This window comes from Papilio xuthus, unplaced genomic scaffold (assembly GCF_000836235.2).
Source record: "Papilio xuthus unplaced genomic scaffold, Pxut_1.1 DF829758.1, whole genome shotgun sequence".
Classification (NCBI taxonomy): domain Eukaryota; kingdom Metazoa; phylum Arthropoda; class Insecta; order Lepidoptera; family Papilionidae; genus Papilio; species Papilio xuthus.
Genome location: NW_013528891.1, coordinates 1,922,243 through 1,945,919, shown reverse-complemented (window position 1 = coordinate 1,945,919; position 23,677 = coordinate 1,922,243). Strand labels below are relative to the sequence as shown.

General features: G+C 33.6%; 4 protein-coding genes across 4 annotated transcripts in view; 1 reads left to right on the top strand and 3 right to left on the bottom strand.

Annotated features, from left to right (window-relative positions):
* The window catches only part of Gmppa (GDP-mannose pyrophosphorylase A), a 5,780-nt gene extending 889 nt beyond the window's left edge, over nt 1-4,891 (bottom strand). Inside the window, exons 1-8 of the mRNA XM_013306049.1 lie at nt 4,709-4,891; nt 4,192-4,390; nt 3,698-3,866; nt 2,930-3,141; nt 2,417-2,513; nt 1,750-1,908; nt 1,024-1,144; nt 398-541 (exon numbers count right to left, since the gene is read on the bottom strand). Of these exons, the coding sequence (XP_013161503.1) occupies nt 398-541; nt 1,024-1,144; nt 1,750-1,908; nt 2,417-2,513; nt 2,930-3,141; nt 3,698-3,866; nt 4,192-4,390; nt 4,709-4,748 (1,141 nt within the window). The 5' untranslated portion in view covers nt 4,749-4,891. The remainder of the gene's footprint in view (nt 1-397; nt 542-1,023; nt 1,145-1,749; nt 1,909-2,416; nt 2,514-2,929; nt 3,142-3,697; nt 3,867-4,191; nt 4,391-4,708) is intronic.
* Nucleotides 4,892-5,387: 496 nt separating this feature from the next.
* Nucleotides 5,388-5,873, bottom strand: LOC106117361 (chorion class A protein PC292-like). Its single transcript, XM_013311677.1, has 2 exons — nt 5,817-5,873; nt 5,388-5,699 (listed from the first exon to the last, which is right to left on the bottom strand). The coding sequence occupies exons 1-2, from the start codon at nt 5,868-5,870 to the stop codon at nt 5,388-5,390; spliced, it is 366 nt and encodes a 121-aa protein (XP_013167131.1). The 5' UTR covers nt 5,871-5,873.
* Nucleotides 5,874-6,414: 541 nt separating this feature from the next.
* Nucleotides 6,415-7,300, top strand: LOC106117281 (chorion class B protein PC10-like). The gene is made up of 2 exons (XM_013311552.1): nt 6,415-6,509; nt 6,830-7,300. The coding sequence occupies exons 1-2, from the start codon at nt 6,459-6,461 to the stop codon at nt 7,298-7,300; spliced, it is 522 nt and encodes a 173-aa protein (XP_013167006.1). The 5' UTR covers nt 6,415-6,458.
* Nucleotides 7,301-14,690: 7,390 nt separating this feature from the next.
* On the bottom strand, nt 14,691-22,758 carry LOC106113723 (facilitated trehalose transporter Tret1-like). Its single transcript, XM_013306597.1, has 9 exons — nt 22,614-22,758; nt 22,033-22,142; nt 19,457-19,576; nt 17,895-18,050; nt 17,351-17,518; nt 16,796-16,928; nt 15,877-16,106; nt 15,383-15,577; nt 14,691-14,993 (listed from the first exon to the last, which is right to left on the bottom strand). Exons 1-9 carry the CDS (start codon nt 22,675-22,677, stop codon nt 14,727-14,729), a joined length of 1,443 nt encoding a protein of 480 aa, XP_013162051.1. The 5' UTR covers nt 22,678-22,758; the 3' UTR covers nt 14,691-14,726.
* Nucleotides 22,759-23,677: the final 919 nt, after the last annotated feature.

Below are 23,677 nucleotides of genomic sequence, written 5' to 3'. Positions count from 1 at the left end.
TATTCGGAAAGGGATACTATTTGGATAGGGATACTGTTTGGATAGGGATACTATTTGGAAAGGGATATTATTTGGAAATGGATATTGCTTGGATAGAGATATTCGGTAATCGGATATAGGAAAATTATTATATCAAATTCGGATATAACATAATTATTTAGAATTGGTCAGCAGTTATTAGTTTGTTTTGGTAATGGTATTAGGTAGGATTTTAGGTTAGGTTAGATTTACTTATTTTTAATTATAAAATCGAAAAAAAACCTTTAGTTTATTTTTGAATTAATATTATTTGCCAGAGTGTTACAGGAGTTAAGTTAGTTTAGGTTATTGTTTTTTGTATTTGTTTTTTAGTTTTATATGAGAAAATTTTCATATAGATGCAATTATAAAGACTTACCTAATATAGTAATGGAAGGATTGAGACGTCCATCTGTATTGAACAAGGGCTGGTTGTCCATCTTGGCGAAGGGCTTGTCAGGATCCGGATCTGAGGGTGTCCCTTCAACCCGAGACCATTCACCTACTGATACATCTTGACCAACTAAAAACAAGTAACAATTTCATATCTTAATAAATGCGAATGTTTGGATGATGGATGAATAGATGTTAGAAGGTATCTTTTATATCAAAAGGTGGATTTCCATGCATCCTCTGATCCGGAAAGTCCACTTCCACTTCCCAACCCTTCCTCATAAGAAAAAGGGTGGGAAGGGAAAGAGAAAAATGAATCTCCGGAACAGCTCAACGGATCTTGAAGAACACACAGGCTAATATTAAGTTTTTTTTTAATTTCGCGCTGACGTCTGCGATACCTAGTTTAAACATTAAACAACAGGAGAGAAATAAACTTTTATATATAAGGTCATTCATATTGGGTTTCTGAGCACCAAAATTTCCGTTTAAAACATATTGTTATCTCCGTTTTCTCAAAGATAATGACAGGGATGACGATATGTTATATACTATTATTTACTTCATAGATATACAGTATACAGGAGTTAATTTTATGTATATAATACTTACTAATAGAATACATAACTAGCGCATGTTCATTTATAGTCGCGTTATTAAGAATTATAGATTCTTTGATCCTAACTCCAGCCTTCACAATAACACCCGCACCTATTGATACATTTGGACCAATCTGAAAAAAACAAAACTAAGTATTAGGAAGAAAATCCGACAGTGTGCCGGTGTACTGGCGCAAGGACTAGCTTTACTAAAATATCGACGTCTATGTCCCCTCACTAATCCTGACACTTGACTTTGAAAGCGCGTCATTCGCGACAAATGATTCTAATTAATAACGTCTAAAAGTAGGCAATGATGTACTTAAATAATACTCAAATTGGTATAATGATTAAAATAATCTAGACAAATAAAGTTATTATCATCATCATCAGCTTCCCAGTTTAGTATCCCCACTAAGGAGCTCTGAGTCAACCCTAAGTTAGTGACAAGGCTATAGTCAACGCTGGCCTAGTGCGGGTTGACTTCACACATATCTTTGATCTTCACAGATATGTGCAGTATCACGATGTTTCCCTTCACCGTAACAAGGTAGTATAAATGTACATATGTAAAACACATTGAGATTCGAACATAGAACCTTCAGATTCCAAATCAAGTGCTTAACCCGTGAGTCACCAAAGCTTATGATATACAATTCCTTTCTTTGCTACACAGTTATACCATATTACGGTAAAAGCCCTCTATGTTTTAAGCCCCTCGTATACAAGACCAACTCACCACAGCGGTGCTATCAATCACAGCAGTAGGATGCAGGAAGACGTCCGGCAATATCTGACAGGGAGGATCTATCTGCTTTTGTCTGTTTAATTCCAGATAATGTCTGTTAGCATATATTGTTGAGCCTGCCGTCTTCACTTGTGACCACCAGTTATTTACCTGGAATTAGTTAACACATTAAATGCTGTGATGATTTGATACAATATATCAGGTGAGTCACCATTGAATGTTTGAAATTTAACAATTTATTCTTAAAGAAAGTTTCTATTTTAATTTTCATGTATTAATAGCAATGCATATTAGAGTATTAATAACTTTTTAATATTATAAATGCGAAAGTTTAGATGGATGGATGTTTTTTAGAAATGTCTTTCTAGAGATTTCTAAAAAACATGAGCCTTTCTAGGCTCAACGGATTTTGATGAAATTTGGCATAGATGTAGAACATAGTCTGGATGTACACATAGGCTACTAAATATTCTGCGTGGACAGGGTCGCGGGCGATAGCTAGTTTTACACAATTGATCAAAATAATGTGTCCTAGTATTTTTAGTAGTAGTATAGTTTATGAAAATAAAAATAAATTTTCTATGTAAAATATTACATTACTCTTATGAAAGTAATTTTAACTAAATTATTTTGAAAAAACAATATATTTTTAACATACCTGCATAGCAAATAGTTTGTTAGTCCCCGCGAGAGGTGCCAAGACATCTTGTTCCCATGACATATATCCCGGGTGAGAACCATTTTGTCCACTCGCACTAGTAAATGACATACAATAGTCAAATTAATCATACTAATATAATAAATACAAATGTTTGGATGGATGCATGTTTATTAGAAGGTATCTCCAGAACGGCTGAACGGATCACGCTGATATTTGGAAAAGATTTCCACCTACTTTTCCTTCCCACCCTTATTCTTATAAGGAAAGGATGCGAAGTGGAAGTGGACTTTCCGGATAAGAGGATCCATGGAAAGGGAAAATATTTTCTTTCTGTGCATCATCTCCTCCGTCGATTAAAGGTAGACAACGCATATGCAATTGCGTATGTGTATGGGCAACGGTCACTTCGCTATTTCAGCGATTTCAAGTGACCGCTCGTTCGTTTGCCTACATAGTATGAAAGAACACATAGGCTACTAATTATTATTTTTTAGTTCCAGGCCGACCTACTTGTAATATCCATCTTGTTTCTTCTGGAATGCTTCAGCCATTGTATGGAAGACTTGCAACGAACAGACATACACACCGCAGTTAATCAATGTTGATACATATGAATTGGGTTTCTCTACGTAATGTGTGACCGCTTTTGTTGATGCCTCGCTAACCATACAACCATAGTGAATGGATTGTTGACGGGTCGCTTCCGTACCCATTATTGTTACCTGAAATATCGATTTATTTAATGGAATTCACAAACATTGTCTATATCATAAATAAAAAAAAATGTGGGTAGACAATACAAATGGTTAAAGTTATGTATATCCAGGTTGGATGTGGGTGACATTACTTTATTAAGTAATGAACTAATTATTGTATGTTTTCATTGAACAGGCTCCGAAACTTTTGACCTATTGAATTTAGTTGTTGGGAAACTACTCTACAGTGATTTTTTATACTGCGCGGACGAAGTCACAGAAAAACTGCTAGTTCATGAATAATATTAGAGGTCATAAAACAAGATTGACTAAAAAATATTCTAAACGCCTCTGAAATGTATGGAGCAAAGTCTTGCATAATTAAGGCAATTAGCTAAGTTTAGTACTAGACAAATAAAACTATTCTCTAACATTTTAAATAAATGAAGACATAGTAACATTTGAATAATGAAAGTATTTACTTTACCTTTGGTTTCTGGGACAAAAATCTTAATATTAAACATTTTGTCATGCACAAAGATTTTGGTCTCAAAAACCCGCAGCTAATATACTCAGTACTTACCAAAGCATTAGGTCTCTCATCATGAAAGGTCCATAATTCCTTCAAAGGAAAGTCGGCACACACATCACCATTGAGCAAGAAGAAGGCACTCGGGTTACCTGCTCGTACTTGGTCTCTGAAGTGATAAAGACCACCACCAGTACCTAATGCGGTGAATTCTTGTAAATATCTGCAAAATATATAATTTGTATGTATTACTAAAAACAAATTAATAATATGAACTAGATATAAAAACAATAAACTTTATTTGAAATTAATTGGGGGATGTAATAGAAGTTTGTCGATTAGCAGTGCTGATTTTAGAGCTACCTGGGGCTAGTGGGTTTTAGAAGGGTTATGTAAGACTGTGTAATGCAGAAACCTTCAGGACTCCCTTTCCATTCAGAGTTCAAGTGTGCCTTACTCTCAAGGCAGTATATAGGCCCTATAGTTAGTTGGAATTTTAGTTGCGTCGTTTGCATATAAATAAAATTATAAATGCCAATAAAACTTACCTAATAATAACATGATATTCTTTCTGCATATCAGTCACAAATTGTGTCATATGTGTTGTTGTGTAGGAACCAATGATTAGTATCTCCTTGCATTCTTCTAGTTTAACACACGCTGCTATATGATGTTGTATTAATGGGAGACCAGCTATAGGGAATAGCGGTTTTGGTGTATCCAAAGATAAGGGACGAAACCGTGTACCTGTAAAATAAAATTAGAAAAAACAAATTATTATCATAATTTTTTGAGACAATTACAGACATGTTTTGTTTTTGGAACTATATATTAAAGTTTTAGATTAGATTTCATTGTAAATTAAATGGAAAAGTTTAAATATAATTTTTTAATATTAATATTGTAAATTTTCATTTATCCGCTATTGTTAAGTTTTACTATAATACTTTTAAATCAAAATACTCGAGAATTTAATTAATGTAAATTTTTATGAAATTTGATAATCTTATTGTTTTTCACAAGGGACGATAAAAGCCGGTGACGTTGGCAAACTTAAACAAATACCTTTTTGCGGTCCTCCAATTAATATCACAGCTTTTAACATGTTTATAATTTAATATACCGTTAAATATAAGGCTTTCTTTGAATAAACGAGCAGTATGTTGTCTGAATAATCGTAAAGTACGGAAATTAAACACTGTATTCAAATAACAAGCATTTTTATACTTGAACTGAACTGACACAATCTTAAATTTAGCAACTTGACATTAATAATTTGACAGTCACAATCCGATTTTCACAGAATATTTTTTTTTTCAAAAATCTCGGAATATTTCATAAAAATTTTTAAAGGCACTCTAAAAGTGTTATAAGGATGAATTATTTAATTTACTTATTCATCTCTGAAAACTAAAAGAAAAAGTCGTTTGCTACAATTTTAAAAGATTCATGGCAACATTATGAAGTTATGAATTTGTATTTGTTTAACAACTGTATTTAAAATACGTGACTATCTCGAATTTCGATGAGTTACGATAAAGTTGTGGGAGGAATTATTTCCAACTAAATTCCTAATGCTTATACATTGATAAATATTTCAAAAACTAAGTTGCAAACCCCTTATCAATTTTATATTATCTATTTCCTATCGTACCAAGGGCATATCAATTTACACAACTGACACAATAAAACCAGGAAATTATGAGTTCAAATTTTTATTTTCAAAATTTTTGGAATTTTTTTTTTAAAACATTGGAGTACCATTGCAATCGCAACCACATCTACCGGCAATGGTAACCGTGCCTGCGGCCGGCACTTCACCTCCGAATTGCACGGCGCCTAGTATTGGCACCTGCCCAGCCACAGCGGTAGTACCCGCAACCGCTAGCTCACCGGCAACATCCAAATCACCAATACCTTCTCCACCATACGCTCCGATAGCTTCACCAGGCAAACCATAGCCCAGGTTAGATCCATAGCCAAGACGACCGTAACCATTATCGTAATTACCAAATCCATTCAATGGATAGTTACCGAGACACTGTCCGTATGTAGTCTGAAAAATGAAACACAAATTAAAAAGAAAAACAATTTAAGGGTATTCTGAAGCAATATGAATTTAAGAAGTGAATTTATTTTGATTTAGAAAAATTCAGAAAAAAATGTAATTTACCTGTACCACAGCTAGGAAGCCCGCGATCACAAGGAAGAAGGTAAATGAAGACATGTTTGCTTTCAATAGAATTGAATGACATTTCTTGATTTGCATTCGCTTTTATACCGAGTTTATTATCGTATGCAAAATGTTGCAAAACCGATGTTTGCGACGACTATGACGATATTGTTAGAATTTGATTGTAAAGGAAACTAAGGAAATAAGTATCTACGTTTAATTAAAGTATCAAAGAAAGAGGCAACTTTTTTGGTGATTTAAAAATTTTAAGGTTATTTTTGAAATGTAACTCAAATCAAGGCGTTTCTTACACCAGAATTCTTTTGGATATCTTTTTTAAGTATAACTGGAATTATTATGTAATTCATAAGCTACCTTTTAAACGTTTTTTAATTTCTTATAATAAATAATATGACCGTTTTTAGAGTGTCAAAGAAATATTTTTTACATATAAAAGAACAACTAAAGTTGCGTTAAATTATTGCTATTATAACGACTAATACCATAATTGTTATCGACACGTTTGTTTTGACGAAATATTGGCAAAATGCGATATTATTTTGTAATACATTTGACTATAAAAGCATATTAGAAAATTGTTATTGCCATTCCGGGATCACAACTCGAAAACAATAAAACAAAATGGCCGCTTACTTCGTTCTTCTGTCATGCGCACTCGCAGTTACAATTCAGGTATTTTATGTATTCTTAATTACTAGTCTAATATTTTTAATTATTGTTCCGGTTTGTATGTAAGTATGGAGTTTTCAAAGTGTTCATTTGTAACATTCGAATGGTATTCAACCGCTACGTCTTAGGGTCCTTCAAGAGCGAGCGTTTCACCATCACAAAGGTCGGCAACGCATTTGTAGTTCCTCTGTTATTGCAGATGTCCATGGGCTTTGATGAACATCTCGGTGTACCCGCCGCTTATTTTCCCCCTTCTCTTATAAAAAAAATATTACGGTCCACTTTAATAATGTTTCAATTAACGAATTAGTTTGTTATTTCAGAATGTGTTCGGTGCTTGTCATCTCCGTAACTCTTACAACGTCGGCAGCTGCGGTAATGGTCTAACTTACAATGAATATCCACTACCCGTGTCCCGACCTTGCGGGGTATTGGGTAGTGACTACGAGGCTATCGTGTCCGCTGCCGATGGCGGCGGTTTTGCTATCAGAAGTTATTCCGCGGTACCTCCAAATGGGGTGTCTGTGGTATCGGAGAATGAGTATGCAGGTATTCTTGCTGTGATTGGTGAGTTGCCGTTCTTGGGTACTACATACTTGGAGGGCGCGGTACCGTCAGCAGGTGCAGGCGCGGTTGCATACGGTTGTGGGTCTGGTGATGTCCGCATTCTCAACGAAGATGCAATCGGTACCACTGGCTTAGGTTTTATTGATGGTATCACATACGCTAATGTAGGTTACAACGCTGGTGTAGGTTATAACGGACTTGGATGTGGTTGTGGAAGATTGTTTTAATGTTTTATTTTCATTTTTTTGTCAATAAAATCAAAATTGTATTCAAATGATTATGATAGCAAATAAAAAGTAATAAATCTGACATCGCGTTTGTATTGGTTTTATGCTAAACCTTTCTATTTATTTATGTGTCATATTATCATCTTCATCATCATCACCATCACCACCATTATCACACTGTATATCAATGATCATCACTAACATTAATTCCTTTTCTATTTAGTCTCTTAGTTATATCATCATCAGCTCACTACGCGTCCCTACTGAGGAGCGGAGCCTACCCTAAGTTCGGAGTGACTAGGCCATAGTCTACCACGCTGGCCAAGTGCGGGTTGACTTCACATATATCTTTGAATTTCTTCTCAGATATGTGCTGCATCACGATGTTTTCCTTCACCGTAAGAACGTCGTATAAATGTACATATGTAAATCGGAAATCGAAAAACACATTGGTACATGGCGGTATTCCAACCCAGGACCTGCTGATTGCAAGGCAAGTGCTTGACCACTGAGTGACCGACGCTCTTCGTTATATATTAAAAAGATATTTTGTTTTGTAAAACAATAACCATGTTATTTGACATATTTAATTGGAGACGCAACCCACTTACTTAATTAAAACTGTGGATTAAGGAATTAACTTAGTAGTAATAAACTTAGTGGTTCGGTAACATCTAAGTTAAGAAAACATAAAAACAAATCGGGCATTTCTAACCATGATTTCTACATTGAATAGCCAAAATGAAATACTATTGGATAATTTTGTCGATAAAGACATCCAGATGTTCTTGCGACCTTTAAACTTACTAAATTATGTTACATTATCTACTAAATATAGTATAAAATATAATTTCATAACTTCTAATAGTTATTTTACTAATTTTATATCTTTAATTATCTGTATGTCTTTTATTATAATCTATTTAAGTGCAATCTTTTTAAATGATTACATTTTTAAATTGTATATTGTTTCCTTGACGTTGCTTATGGTTAATTTCTTTCTTTACGCTTTCGGTTACCTTCTGAACACTTTTTTAAATGTTGTAAACAGCGATGTTCATGTGTGTTTTATTATTAAAATAAAAAATATTAAGAAATTCATCACGAATGATATTGATTGTAAAATATTAACTTTAACAAATTGGATATATGTGTTTTTTTCTTTTATTACTCATATAGTAATTGTGTTAATTCAAATACTTATATCGAGATTCGAATTATACTATACATTTGTAGTTGTTATTTTGTTAATAAACGATTTCAATACTATTTATATTATTCGAATAATTAAATTATTAAGGATAGTAATCGATTCTTGGACTTTAAAGCTAAAAGAAGAGAAACAGTTGAACATAGAAGTGATAAACGATGAGACAAGACAGAAAAGATACTGGGATGTAACGCGCAAAACTTTTTCAGACATTATTGAAGCATCGTGTATTTATAAGCAGCTTTGTCAAATTCAGGTTAGTATTTTTGTGGATATCGGTTATATTTTTTATACTTTCAAACAGAAATACTGTATGGATGTCGCTGAAATTTGGTATATATGAAGAACATAGCCCGCAAGAACACATAGGCTACTAATTAAGTTGTTTTTATTGCCGCGCGGACGGAGACGCGGGCGACAGGTAGTTGTATTAATAAAAATGTTGTTTTATTGCAGATTACTTACCACATTGTTATAATGTTTATGCAGCTATTGAATAATGTTCAATACATGATTACGGTGAGATGAAACAATTTAAAACTGAAGTTATTTTTTTAAATTTGCTCATTATAATACTTACAGATTAAACAGAGTTGAATTTATCGTCGAAATCAATAGAAACGAGACATTTTTCACTGATTAAAATATCATTTATACTGTATTGATTTATTTTGGCCTTATAAATGTAAAATTGTTTGAATCTTACTAATATTAAAAATGCGAAAGTTTAGAAGGATGTATGTTTGTTTGATCTACAGAACAGCTTTATGATTCTTAATGAAATACGGCATAAAGATACAATATAGTCTGGAAGAACACATAGGCTATTTATTAAGTTATTTTTTAATTCCGTGCGAACAGAATTATAGGCGATAGTCAGTTTGTTAAAATATAATTTCTCATTAGTATTGAATTAGGCGAAAGAGTCAGTATACTCTGCCTATCTCTCTGTGTTACGTGCGTGAGTTATCTTATTATGTTATCATCATCATCAGCTCACTATACGTCCACACCGAAGGGATCGGAGCCTACCCTAGTTAAGGGTGATTAGGCCATAGTCAACCACGCTGGCCAAGTGCGGGTTGGTTGACTTCACATATATCTTTGAATTTCTTCTCAGATATGTGCAGGTTGCATCACGATGTTTTCCTTCACCGTAAGAACGTCGGATAAATGTACATATGTAAATCGGAAATCGAAAAACACATTGGTACATGGCGGGATTCGAACCCAGGACCTGCAGATTGCAAGTCAAGTGCTTGACCACTGAGCTACCGACGCTTCATCTCTCCATCCTCTTATTATGTACTCGTGTTAAAATATATATGTTTCTTTCAGTCAACTACATTCAATGTATTGATATTTATTTTATTAATATGGACAATCAAGAATATTATTTTATTAATTTCTATCAGTTATGAGTGTGAAATGCTCTACATATCGCTTAAGAACACGCAAGTTTTATTTTTAAAATCAATTGCAGATAAAAAATGCACAGGTAAGTTATTTCAAATTATCAGCAATGTCAGAAACTTAAAACTTTGTAGCTGTTTTCAACAACTTCGCCCGCGTGGGGTTTAAGAGTCCAGACTTCACAAGACACTCCTAACTATAATAAACACAAAAAAGTATTATAACAAAATTGTTAGCAAAATTGTTCATAATTTTATAGCTCGTTTTTTTTTACAGCATTCGAACGTTTAGCATACAAGAGTCTACGACGAGAAAGTAGGTATTCTCCGCTGGTGACATGTGGTATACTGACTGTGGACGCCTCACTGCCGCTACGCTTTCTTTCCGTACTGACCACGTACACAACTTTATTGTTGCAGATACCATTCTCTTAAGTCTAGTAAATAGCACTAAGAGACGTTTTTTTATACAAGTATAAAAAAAAACGGCTAAACACTCACGTATATTCGTTTTTTATATATAAGTTTATTATAATGTCTCACGAAAGTTTGAATAATTTAATATACAAGTAATTAACTTATGAATTTCGGTAAATATCTTGGTCTTTGTTTGTAGTTCTTTATTTTTAGGATTTTCGAAGTATAATACAAAATAAAATCAATGTCTGTATACATTTTTATTATCATTATTAACCTATCCTTTTTCAAATCGATGTATTCTTTATTTCTGTAGTCACATTTCAAGTAATTTTAAAAAGTTACTACCCCATTCAGACGCACTAAGTGGCATCTTCTCATTTTAGTAATAGACTTCATTGCTACATTAATAAACTTGCCTAACAACCACATAACTCTGAGTGCTATGATTTACAATGTGATTGTTGTTGACTATATTTTTATTCTATGAAAACATTTTTATTTTATTTTCATCAGTCATCTTCAGATTCACGTATCTTGCTGAGGGCGAACTGCAGCAAAACTACAGTATGATTCAATATCAAATCACCCAAATGCAATGGCAACTTCGCATCCACCACGAACACACCGCAACCGGTCAACTTCTGATACAGCAAGCTGTTTAATTTTTGTACGCTTTTCACGAACTTTTTAGCACTGCCTATAATGATAATATTAGGCTAATATTAGATGATAGAAATAAGACGACTAGATAACATTTTGTTATAAGAAAAATACTCTACAACTACTGCTGTTTTAACCATCGCCATATTGGGCGCCTAGGCGCAAAATTCAACCTGGCGCTTGCTAAAATAATACTTTTAATGGTTGTCGCCATACGCCTGGCGCACGTGCGTTACTAAAAAAGATTGTACTAGTAAACAGGGGCGTATTTACCATATTGGGCGCCCCAAAAATCAATCTAGGGCTTTTAAAAGTAAGTACGTTCATTGGCTGGCGCCCTGCATCTCTGGAATACGGCCTTGCTGGTCAACATGGCTGAGAGGTACTTACTATATTCTTGGTGGCTTCCAAATAATATAACAGCCACTTTAGCTGAATTTGTCTGGCGGTAAAAATTCTCGCAGACCATGCAATAAATTGTCTCCACCGTTAGTGACTTCATCACAAATATGGCAATACCCAATATACGATTCGTCATCAGCATGGAATTCATCTGGAAATATAAATTTTAAACTTAATACATTCATCGATACCAATATTTTACGATGATTTTCGATATGTAAAGGAACCTTAAAATGAGCTAAGTCATGGCTTAGACCGACCCTACATACGCTGACTTGGTTTCATTATGCCACAGTTTTTAGGGTTCCGAACATCGTAAAAAAAGGAACCCTTATAGGATCACTTTCTTGTCCGTCCGTCTGTCTGCCAAGACCCTTTTTTTAGTATATTTAATGCATTAATGGTTTATGAAAATTTATTGCTTAAGCGTTAGTAGATAACTTAAAGCAGATTTCAAATAAATAATAACGGTGCTTTTCCACTGTCGCAATTATACCAAATTATGTTGCTATAAATATCTCTCGTTTTATTTGGATAGATTGAAATAATGTGTTCTACGGATGTTGCAGTAGAAACAAGCGGTTATAGATACTTACAACTTCGTTCCCTGTACATAGCATCAGAACTCCAAAGAAAGCCATTGACTGCGTAAACAATGTAACAAAATGTAATAAAATCTGCAAAAAATATATTACTTTATCTTTCCTTATACTATAATTAAAATGTATTTTAAAATGGTTCTTTGTAATGTTCTATTTTAAAGTAAAAAGACAAATTAAGAAGTACTGAGGTAACAAAATTGGTGACACATTTTAAGTCTAGCTACGCGTTTTGTTAAAGTTGAAATAGCGAAACGACAGATCTGCCTACCTTTAAACGACGGAGAGGGAATATAAAAAAGAAGATATTTTCCCTATGCATCCCTTTCTCTGTCAAATCAACTTTCCTTTCTCATCCTTTCCTTATAAGAAAATGGTGTTAAGGAAAAAGGGGTTAAAATTAAGCCTCTGATACATTCATCAACGAAACGCAAATAGTTACCGTCCATTGTGTTGATCCCTTTACAAGTGTTAATGCATCTAATAAATATTTGTATGTCTTGTACATCATTTCTAAATTATGTTCTGAAATTCTTTTTCTGTTCGATGATTGTTTGTCTTCTTTATTTAAAAGTTGAGTCCACTGTTGCATCTTACATGACATTAAATGTACCACAACAGTTGAATAAAACAATTCAAAGTCTAAAATAAGTGTTAGAATAACAAAACAACCCTTCTCCTTCGTCCAGAATGGATCCAATATTAATTTTAAGGTTATAAATATTCCATGCGACAAAATCATTGTGAAACATGAAATCCAAACTATTATTTTCATCCTTTTTATAGCACATCGATCTGGTAAATATCGTTCAATATTTTGTAATGTTATTAATAATTTTGTATGAGATATACTATGGTATAAATTTATGAATATAATTACACTACAACCGACAGCGTATTGGATATAAATAAATAAATAAGTATAATAAGTTGTTGCATTAAATATAATCGATAAACTGTTTAATGTTAAAAGTAACAAGGTATAAACAATTATTATTCCAATCACAGCAAACAATATTCCTCGCTTAGAACTTGGTGTAACTTGATTTTTATACAAATTATATTTTCTTATAAAGAGACAAGTACTTAGAAAATGCATCGGCTCAAAAATAGACGCAAACTCTTTGTCTAACATAGTTTTTACACTGATATAACTAAATGCGTGTAGACTTGACCCGGCTCAAAAGTTCAGCTCATATTGGCTTGAATTGTGAGCTACGACTCAACAACTAAGTTGTCAGCTCACGGCTCAACGCGATGTACTATAACGATTCGAGTCAGACGTTGACTAAACCGATAGAAAAATCGTAATAAACAGGTACAAATTTACGTGATCTGCGAACCGATTCACTGATCCGCTTCACACACAACTGTGAACTTATCTGTTGGTCATCAATGTTAGTCGAGTTACTTCTAACTAGATATAAATTAAATTGTTCGATGTGACAACATCTTTAACCTGTAATAGTCTGTGTCCGTACGACCACTACTATATTCAAATTCGTTTCGACTATTTCTAGTGAGTTTCAATCGAGTTAAAAAGTATTTTTGTAGTAATTCAGTCATTAATATTCGTCTATTTTACGTTTCTGTGAGATTGTTATACTATCCTGCTGGAGAAATTAGGCAAGCAACTGCTGTTGTGGTACAAACATTACTAAACTAATTACTTTGCCAAAGAAAATGATCGTCCATATGGTCAAACTTACCAACATGTAGTTAATATTGGTTGAGTTAATTCAGTAAAATAAGTTCTATGTATTTAAATAAATTGTCTTAAAATCGTTTATTACTATAAAATGCTAGCAGTTGTTTTATAGTTATTATAAAGTTTTTACAGTGTATTTGCTAAAGGGCTAAAAAATGGTAACGTGAGTTTATATCGAGAACTCGTAGTGATAACAAAAGCACTTATAGTAAGTGAACAATTAACAATAATCACTTTTAAATTTGCAAGTTATTTGCTTAAAATATAACCACATAATGATATTTGCGTTAACAGTATACAATAAATAAAGCCAATTTTATGTATTTTCACATTTTTTATTTTTAAAATTGTTCCGATGTTCCGATTATGCAAAATTAAAAAACAAATAAAGTTAAATCTACTGAGTCTACCAAGCGAGTAAGAAATAAAACTGCACTGCAGTGAAAATTATGTATTAATATATTGTCATCTCTTTCATTCTCTTTGGAAAAATAGAGACATCAATATGTGTACGAGTCATAGCAATTTTGAAAGCAACATGGTGCCACGCTCTTTCCATACCGTTGACATTTACCCTGCAAAGTCTTAACCACTGACCACTATAAATAGACTGGGTATAAGATATAGTATTTTGTGCCTATTTGGTTATCTTCATTTTGGCTCTGATTATATCTGTTGGGATGGCTTGGATTTACAAATAATACCGATAGAATTAAGTGTTATGTTACACTAATATGCGTGTTTAAATGAAACATAAGTTATAACATCTAAGCAATAGCCTATCGATTTATAGAGATCAGTGTCTTAAACTCTTTGATCAAATATTTTCTACTATAACTTTGTCGATGGTCTCATGACGTCACGCATATATGTTATCGCACTGAGAAGAAGAGTGCTAATGGAAGCAAGAATCATCGACAAACCTTCTAATAACTACTAAATATATAAAATATTATAATATTTATAACAGATTCTTTCCTTTAACCTAAATATCACAATAGTAAATTATAAAAGTTCAAGGTCCATTACTAATTGAAGAAATTTCTTTATTCTTCTCTTTTCTCTTTCCCCTCAAATCGTCGTAGATGTCTTCAAGGTCTCGTGCCTTTGTTTCTGGTACGACAATAACGGTGTACAATGCACTACTGAGACACATAAAACTGAAGAAATAAAAGGCATAGTGTACTCCAATAGAACTTGCTAGTGGTTTGAAATATAATAGTTGAAGGAAATCCGCTAAAGATGCTATTGCCATTGTTGTGGCTAAAACTGATCCTCGATACTGAAATATAAATATTCATTTTAATTGTTATCATACAAATATTCATCAATTTACTTCTGGACTGAATTTATCACACCACTCTTTAAATGCAAGCGACAGCTGTTGCGCGAATAGACTTGCTCGGTGCTATACCAAGATCACAAAGAAGCCTAATTAACTACTAATTCCTCGTTTCGTCCAATAAGTTAAAAAATTCGTTGTCTAGCTGTCGCCCGCGACTTCTTCCGTTCGGAATTAATAAATTTAATGATTAGCCTATGTGTTCTTCTAGATTATGTTCTACATCTGTGCCAAATTTTAGCTAGATCCATGCATCCGTTCACCAGATACCTTCAAACAAACATCCATCCATCCAAATATTGGCATTTATAATAATAATAATATTTCACCTTGAATGAAAATATCTCTCCAGTAATAACTACGGAAATGGGTTGAAGTCCGGATGCATCGCATAGTATGCACAAGCAGAGAGTAAAGACCGGGATCCAAGCGGGCGCGAAGTAGGAATAGTCTCTGGCTAGGAACCAGGACGCCAAGCAAAACATGCTCAGACCAGAGATCAGGCAAGTACCAGCCATTAAAACCTGAAAGAAGGTAAGTTTGTATATTAATTCTTGTACCATTTCACTTCTAAATTTGAGAATATAAAGGTTTCTCTGACTTTATAATCTTTTTCTGTCAAAAAACTGTATTGTAATTGGCACGTGAAAATATCGAAAAAATAGCGACAATTTAAAAAAAACTTAATTAGTAGCCAATGTGTACTTTCAGACTATGCTCTACGTTTATGCCAAATTTCAGCCAGATCCTTTCAGCCATCCCGGAGATAACTTCAAACATTCATCCATTTAAACATTTGCATTTATAATATTAGTAAGATTACCTTCCTTCCAACTTTTTCGACGACACTCGAAGCGAGTAAAGAACCCGTCAACTGAACGACACCCAACATCATCGCTTGTTGATTAGGCGATAGAATCAAGCCTGTGCCTTCCGATGCCATAGCGAATATTCCACCAGCGAAATTCAATACGGGGACAGCGCCACATACTTCCCTAGCCAATGCCGCCATTAACGCTATTTGAAATGCTTTGAATAAAACCTTATCCTTTACTGAAAAATCAAATATTATTATTATCCCTCTGTTTTTTTTTTATTTATAATCCAATGGTTTTAGTCGTAACCAATAGTTTTATGTCACTGGCAGTCTGACGGACTGGCAGGCGAGAACATCAACTCTTAAAATAAAGAAATTAAAATTTGACAGTTGTAAATAAAATGAAATACCTACTTACAATTTGTTAAATAGTTTTAAAGTTTGTGTTAAATTAGTGTTTAATTTTAGTTATTTGTCAAATGCGTGTCTTTTTAGTTCAATACAATAGTTTATGAATATTCTTGTTGGTGTAATGATGCAAACATACTATGTAACGTAGTGGTTAGTTTCAGTGTTTGTGAAGTGTGCGTGTAATTAAAATCAAAAAGCGTAGAATAAAGAAATAGAAGATAATAAATAGGTAAGTGCTTTTATTATCTTTGTCACTATATTATTATACTTCCTGTGATGCCAGTCAATATGTGATAAATGTTTATAGTGGTTTTTGTAATTTTCTCTTACAAGTTTAAGGTTAGTACAATCGAACCAGGATAAACTAGAAACCTCCATTAGCGAGTATCATCCAGTTTCGGCGGACGGCGTCCATAAATAAACTTGAGATAGAGATAAATAGCCCTTGGATTCTTGTTTATCCAGGTTCGACTGTATTTAATTATAGTGATAGTTTAAAATGATATAAACATACGAATTGCTTTTATTAGGAATTTATCTCCGTCGATGTCGTTCTTTTGCTCTTTCTTTATAGCTTCAACTTCGTTTTGTATTGTGTAGTGATTTTTGCCTCTACGCCTTAACCAAGATAATGCTTTGGCTGCTTCCTGTAAGTAAGAATTTTTTTATAATATTTAAATCTAGAATAAACTATTAAAATTAATATTTTTATGTAAGAAATAATCAACGCGTTAATATTTACTTTTTGATGCTAATTTTTTATATTTATCTTGAAAAAGAGATGCAAATTTGTTATAATCGTAGATTTTTGAGTTTGTGATAATTTGATGTGTAATTACGTATATGCATATATGTATTTATTCATTATATGCTGAAAAATATTTATAACAGGCAAGAAAAAAATACAATATCAAAGTAGGATGTCTAAAATAATAAATTAAATTTTTAAATGTCAGTTTGTGGGATCTATTTACGTATATGTAGAATGTTGCAATATCAAAGGCGATTGTGGCGCCCTCATGACAGAAATATTCTGATCATAACAATAGTAAACTCGTTCCATACGTACCTCTTCTTTACCAATTTTGACTAAATACGATGGTGATTCGGGCATCAATGCGAATGTGATCAAATGGAACACAGGTATAGACAAACATATCCATAGAACTGTACGGTAGCTAAACATATCTCCGATGACATACGAGAATAGACTACCTATCGTGAAAAATAACGCCAACTGAAATGAAAAGATGATTTATGAAGAGTCGCTGTAGAGTCGGACGTTCAAGATCTCCAAATCGACTGACGATCTCTTGTGTCACCAAGGCTGATCTTGGATCGCTACGCCAGTAAAGTAAGTAACAAAAGCTTATAGCTTATTTATTTGCAATTTTCGTATTAATTAGTGATTATTATTATTTTGGCTAAATTTATATCGCAAGTAAAATTTACATCTTCGTATTAGCTTTATAGAACACGTCACTTTATAAATGAAGTCGTTTAATATCCAATTTGCTTAATGTTTACAGTTTGCTTAGGTAAATTACAAAAATACTGTAGTCATGATTGATCGGTGATACAGTTCGTTTTGTTTTTTTTTAAATTTTGCTCACCATGCATCCCAGAGCGCCTCTAATGTTATTATCACAAACTTCCTTCGTGTACACTGGACAGTTGACGCAACTAGCGGCCATTGCTATACCGGCTAAACATCGAGCTATTAGGAACGCCCAGATGTTGTATGAAGAGAGTTTGAGGATCCAACACGCCTGAAAAATTATTTTAATTAAGAAAAATGTTATTACCTCCTATTATTACTGGTATCTAGATACTGTTAGGAAGAAAATCCGACATTGTGCCGGTGTACTGGCGTAACACTAGCCTTAATAAAGTGTCGTCGTTTATGTCCCCTCACTAATCATTCTGACACTTCACTTTGTAACGAAAGCGCGTCATTCGCGACAAATGATTCTAACTAATAATGTCTAAAAATACATACATACAATTTTCACATTTGATAGGATATAGGTCGAGAAGAAAAGAACACAAAAAGAATCGATATTCAAAACGAGGGTCGTACTAGAGTATAGTTAACCATATCACGTCGATTTGTGTACGTCTATGTGTTGGTGTGGCCTGAAAATTTCCTACAGACAATCCGTTTTTGTCGTTATTAAAAAAAACATTTTTGATATTCTTGGTCGATGTAAAATTAAACAGAAATCTGATAGATTTATACTGTTTCCTATTCAAATTCACAATCGTTTTTATGCCTATCAAAATTTGTAACGCCTGCCAATTGATACTTTGATAACATTATCATCGCGCTTTATCAGACATTTTTCTTTTCAAGGACTTTTCACTTTCCTGCATTATTTCTTAGATATAGGTCTGTGAATGACACAGTCTCACATAGCCCTTTTATCTCCCCCCGCAACACGGTAAAGGGGGCGAGATAAAAATCTCGTCCGGAACACCTAAAAAGGCCGTGAATGCAGAATCGTGAAACATGTTGCTACCCGTAAACTATCACGTTTCATCTGTTTTTAGACTGTAAAGAGGTGTAAGATAACAAAAACATGAAATGCTTATAAGGTGACATAATTTAGAGGAGTTTGAAATAACGGAACATAGATCGATTTGGTCGAAAACTTTGTGTGCCCTAAGTGCGTAGAATAACGACAGGAGATGATGATAACTTCACCAGTTTATGTAAACTCGATGAAATTTGAAATACATATAAAACATAGCCCGGAAGAATACAAAGGTTACTTGTTAGGTTTTTTTTTTAAATTCCGCGCGGTCGGAGTCGTGGACGATAGCTAGTCTTATATATAAAATTCTCGTGTCACAATTTTCGTTCCCATACTGCTCCGAAACGGCTTGTCCGATTCTCATGAAATTTTGTGAGCATGAGAATCGGCCAAGAACTATTTTTAATCCCGCGCGGACGGAGTCTTGGACGATAGCTAGTAACTCTATAAAGGAAATGTCCTAAGTCATGCTTCCTTTACAGTGAGTCCTCAACATCCCTATCCCCTTCATTCTCTTTACAAAAACAGAGATAGCAATATTGTTCTTACACATGTTCCAAGAAAATCAAAACACAGTTACTAGCAAACAAAAGTATACCTACGAAAGAATGTGTATGAAAGTATACATGTATTTTACTTACCGCGCACACCGTAGACATAAAAATTATAGATAATTTTCTTCCAAATCTATCACCAACGTACGCAACCAAATAATTTGCTGGGACGCATATTAAATATGGAAGAGACGCTATCCAGGATATCTGAAAGATATAAGATTGCTTCTTTGAGAATATAAAAATAAAACAGAAGACAAAAGAATAAACACAGTTGCGATTTCCTAGAAATAACAGCCACTTAAAATTTCATTAAATGATTCTACAGCTCAATGGTTCAAAATGCGGCATTTTCGACGTTATATAGAGTGTGCGCGACGTTGTTTGGAGTGTATTATTATGTGAAAGACATAGCTAATGTAACAAAGTTTAAGAGTGGTAGAACCCGCTTTAACATCTTCGTACGAATTGGCCAGGTTCGCCCAGTGAAATCCTAAAGAAATTCCGCGTTTCGTATGATGAGTGTGCGTCCCGGAGGCCTAATTTAGTCCTTTTTCCCTTCCCACGCTTTTCTTATAAGGAAAGAATGGGAAGTGGAAGTGGACTTTCCGGATGAGAGGATGCATGGAAAGGGAAAATATTTTCTTTCTGTGCATCCTCTCCTCCGTCGATTAAAGGTAGGCAACGCATATGCAATTGCGTATGTCTATGGGCAACGATCACTTTGCTATTTCAACGATTTCAGGTGGCCGCTCGCTTGTTTGCCGCCTTCTGATATAAAATAAAAGTCAAGCAATTTCATCGTAACATGCCCACTGCATATATATATCCATATAATGTATTTGCGGAAAACAATGCCTCTTTCCAATCGAGTAATTTGAAAAATAATGTTAGAAAACGTCAGTAAATTGCTAATCATGGTAGTTGATATTGTTATGACCTATTGTCATATTTCATATAAATAATATTATTGAATCGAAGAAATGTTGCAATTTATTGTGCATTCGTTTATGTCACATTATTTACGATCGGCAATTAAATATAATGATAAAAATCTATATATATACTCGTATATAAAAGAAAGTTATGTTAGTTACACTATTTATAACTCAAGAACAGCTTTACCGATATGTCTGAAAATTGGTGAGGGTGTAGCTTAGAGCCAGGATTCGGCCATAGGATACTATGTATTAGTTTTTTTTTTATTTTTTTCGAATTTATGCCTTAAGGATCTGCTTTTTATTTAACTTACTAATATTATAAATGCGAATGTTTAGATGCATGTCTAGAACGGCTGAACCGATATCGATTAAATTTGGCATACGTATAGAATATAGACTGAAAGAACACATAGGCTACCCTAATTAAATTTTTCTTTATATCCACGAGGACGGAGTCGCGGGCGACGGCTAGTATAATGATAAAAAATTTATTACAAAATAGTCGATTGATTTTATTACTTTATTTACTCATTGTTTTAAATGGGATTGATGAACTTCTAGACAGTATTACTTTTTATCAATGTTAATTTGCTAACGATAATAATAATTAATTTATAAATTTTAATTTATACACTGTATACATACGTTTGATACAATTAACAATTATACATTTTGATTAAGATTAAATTTGTATAATGTAGAAATAGTAATGACATTGTTTTATCTAATACCAGCTGTTGCCCGAGACTTCGCCCGCGTGGATATAAATATACTTAATTATGCCTATGTGTTCTTTCAGACTATGTTCTATGCGTATGCCAATTTAATCGAGATCCATTCAGCCGTTCTAGAGATATCTTCAAAGGCCCATCCATCCATCCACATCACATCCATCTAAACATTCGCATTTATAATATTAGTAAGTTAAATAAAATGCAGTGAAGTGCTGCATGAAGGCATAAATTAAAAAAAATATATATGGTCCCATGTTCGCCTCCTGGCTCTAAGCTAGGAGGTAGCACCAATTTTCAGGCATATCGGTAAAGTCGTTCTTGAGTTATAAATAGTGTAACTAACACGACTTTCTTTTATATATATAGATTTTCACTTTCAATGTATTATATTAAGATACGCAAATTCTAATTGATGTTTGTTCTTACGAATTTACATGATAAATAGGTTAGAATGAAAAAATATACCTAAACCCCATACCAATAAAAACCCTCTACATCAGATAAAATACATGTACACTACGCAAATTACTAAAGATTAAAATGTTCGTAACTAATAGTTACGAACATTTTAATTATTGGGACAAAATGATGGGGTAGTCTAATGTTACCGGACCAAGTCACAGCGGCAACCAGCCTCGCATCATTTAAAAATAGATTAAAATCATATGTTATCAAGAAAACCCTTTATTCACGTGAATAATTTTTGAATATTTTTTGTTTGTAAATCGTACACTTATGATCGTAATTTAAATATTTCCAATAAATTCTATTTTATTGTATTGATAAATTGTACTCAGGCGTCTTCAATAACAGAAGAATGGCAATTGCGTTGCCGGCACTTTTTTTTTATAAGAGAAGAGGGCAAACGAGCAGCGGGAACACCGAGGTGTACAACGACGCCCATGGACATCAGCAATACCAGAGGAACCGCAGATGAGTTACCGGCACTTAAGGGATTCCACTAATTTACTTATTAAAATAATATTACCTCGATATCTGTGAGAGGAACTTCAGTTGGTGAATCCTTCGATTGTAATAGAAGCGTCATTGGTGACATCCAACCTATGGTGGTGCCGTATGAAATCGCCGGGATGTTGACTGTTGGAATAACAAAAGATTGTTATAAAAACATAAGCCCAATTTGTATAGCATCGAATGACAACTAAATCGTCAAAATCAATTGTTTAGGCTACATCTTACTTCTTACTAATATTATAAATGTGAATGTTTCGATGGATTTTTGTTTGAAGGTATCTCCAGAACGGTTGCATGGATCTTAATGAAATTCGGCACAATTGTAGAACACAGTATAAAAGAAATAGACTACTAATTATTTTTTTTAATTTCGCGTAGACGGAGTCGCGGGTCGAGTCTAGCGAGATCATAAATTGTGATACATACACACCCATGAAAAATATGAGGTTGTCAGTCACGTAAAAAAACTACAATCCTCCTATAGATCTACACAAAACGGTACTAAGTATACAGAACAAAATAAATCAAGTAATTTATATTATTTTTCATTGGTTCTAATTATTCTTTGACAAATAAAATAAAAAAAATACTTACTAAAAATAGCGCATATTATTTGATTGATCTGATTGCCCTCATTGAAAATGAATTTATTTTTCATTTTTATTCGATTCACAATTTTACGGAAAAATTAAAAACAGAATAAAAATATTTAAGTACCATCGACGGTACTTGAGTGTAACGGAACGTAGTAACTTATGATAAAAATAGTGCCTTTACTGGGAACGTAATTTTTATCTCTATATATAAGGCCTTGACACACTATAGTTAAAAGAAACTTTCTGTATAATTTTTTAAATGTGTTCTGTATATTTTCATCACTTTCTTTCTCTTTGGAAAAATAAAGAGACTACCGATAATTTTAATATCACCTCAGTTGAATTTTATTGTTAATTGAATAAAACATATTGCTATAGTTGGTAAGAATCCTAAGTTGATGTAGAAAAATCACCAATTTAAATTTTTATACAGGAAAAATGTAACCGTTTCTAATTTGGATTTAAATTAAAAAAATCAATTTAAATTATGCTTATAAGTGTTATGTATATTTTAAAGTGAGCGTCGGTGGCTCAGGGGTGACTCACTTGACTTGCAATCTGCAAGTCCTGGGTTCGAATCGTTTTTCGATTTCCGATTTACATATGTACATTTATCTGACGTTACGGTGAAGGAAAACATCGTGATGCAACCTGCACATATCTAGAAAACTCAAAGATATATATATGAAGTCAACCCGCCGTGGGCCAGCGTGGTTGACTATGGCCTAATCAAACTCAGGGTAGGCTCCGAGCCCCTCGGTGTTTTTTTTAAATATATATCATAAGGCGGCAAACGAGCGAGCGGCCACCTGAGATCGCTGAAATAGCGAAGTGACCGTTGCCCATAGACATTGCATATGCGTTGCCTACCTTTAATCGACGGAAGAGAGGATACACAGAAAGAAAATATCTTCCCTTTCGATGCATCCTCTCATCCGGAAAGTCCATTTCCACTTCCCTTATAAGAAAGAGGGTAGGAAGGGAAAGAGCACTATATAGGGCCTCCGGGACGCACACTCATCAGACGAAACGCGGAATAGCTTCCACTTGACGCGTGTCTTC

Excerpts from the sequence above, each read along its gene's own strand:
- LOC106117361 (XM_013311677.1), bottom strand. The coding sequence starts at position 5,870 with ATGTCTTCATTTACCTTCTTCCTTGTGATCGCGGGCTTCCTAGCTGTG. Across the intron at positions 5,700-5,816 it reads GCTTCCTAGCTGTGGTACAG|ACTACATACGGACAGTGTCT; the intron begins GTAAATTACATT and ends TTCATTTTTCAG.
- LOC106113723 (XM_013306597.1), bottom strand. The coding sequence starts at position 22,677 with ATGAAAAATAAATTCATTTTCAATGAGGGCAATCAGATCAATCAAATA. Across the intron at positions 22,143-22,613 it reads AATAATATGCGCTATTTTTA|TCAACATCCCGGCGATTTCA; the intron begins GTAAGTATTTTT and ends TTATTCCAACAG. Across the intron at positions 18,051-19,456 it reads TTATGTCTACGGTGTGCGCG|GCGTGTTGGATCCTCAAACT; the intron begins GTAAGTAAAATA and ends ATAATTTTTCAG.
- LOC106117281 (XM_013311552.1), top strand. The coding sequence starts at position 6,459 with ATGGCCGCTTACTTCGTTCTTCTGTCATGCGCACTCGCAGTTACAATT. Across the intron at positions 6,510-6,829 it reads CACTCGCAGTTACAATTCAG|AATGTGTTCGGTGCTTGTCA; the intron begins GTATTTTATGTA and ends TTGTTATTTCAG.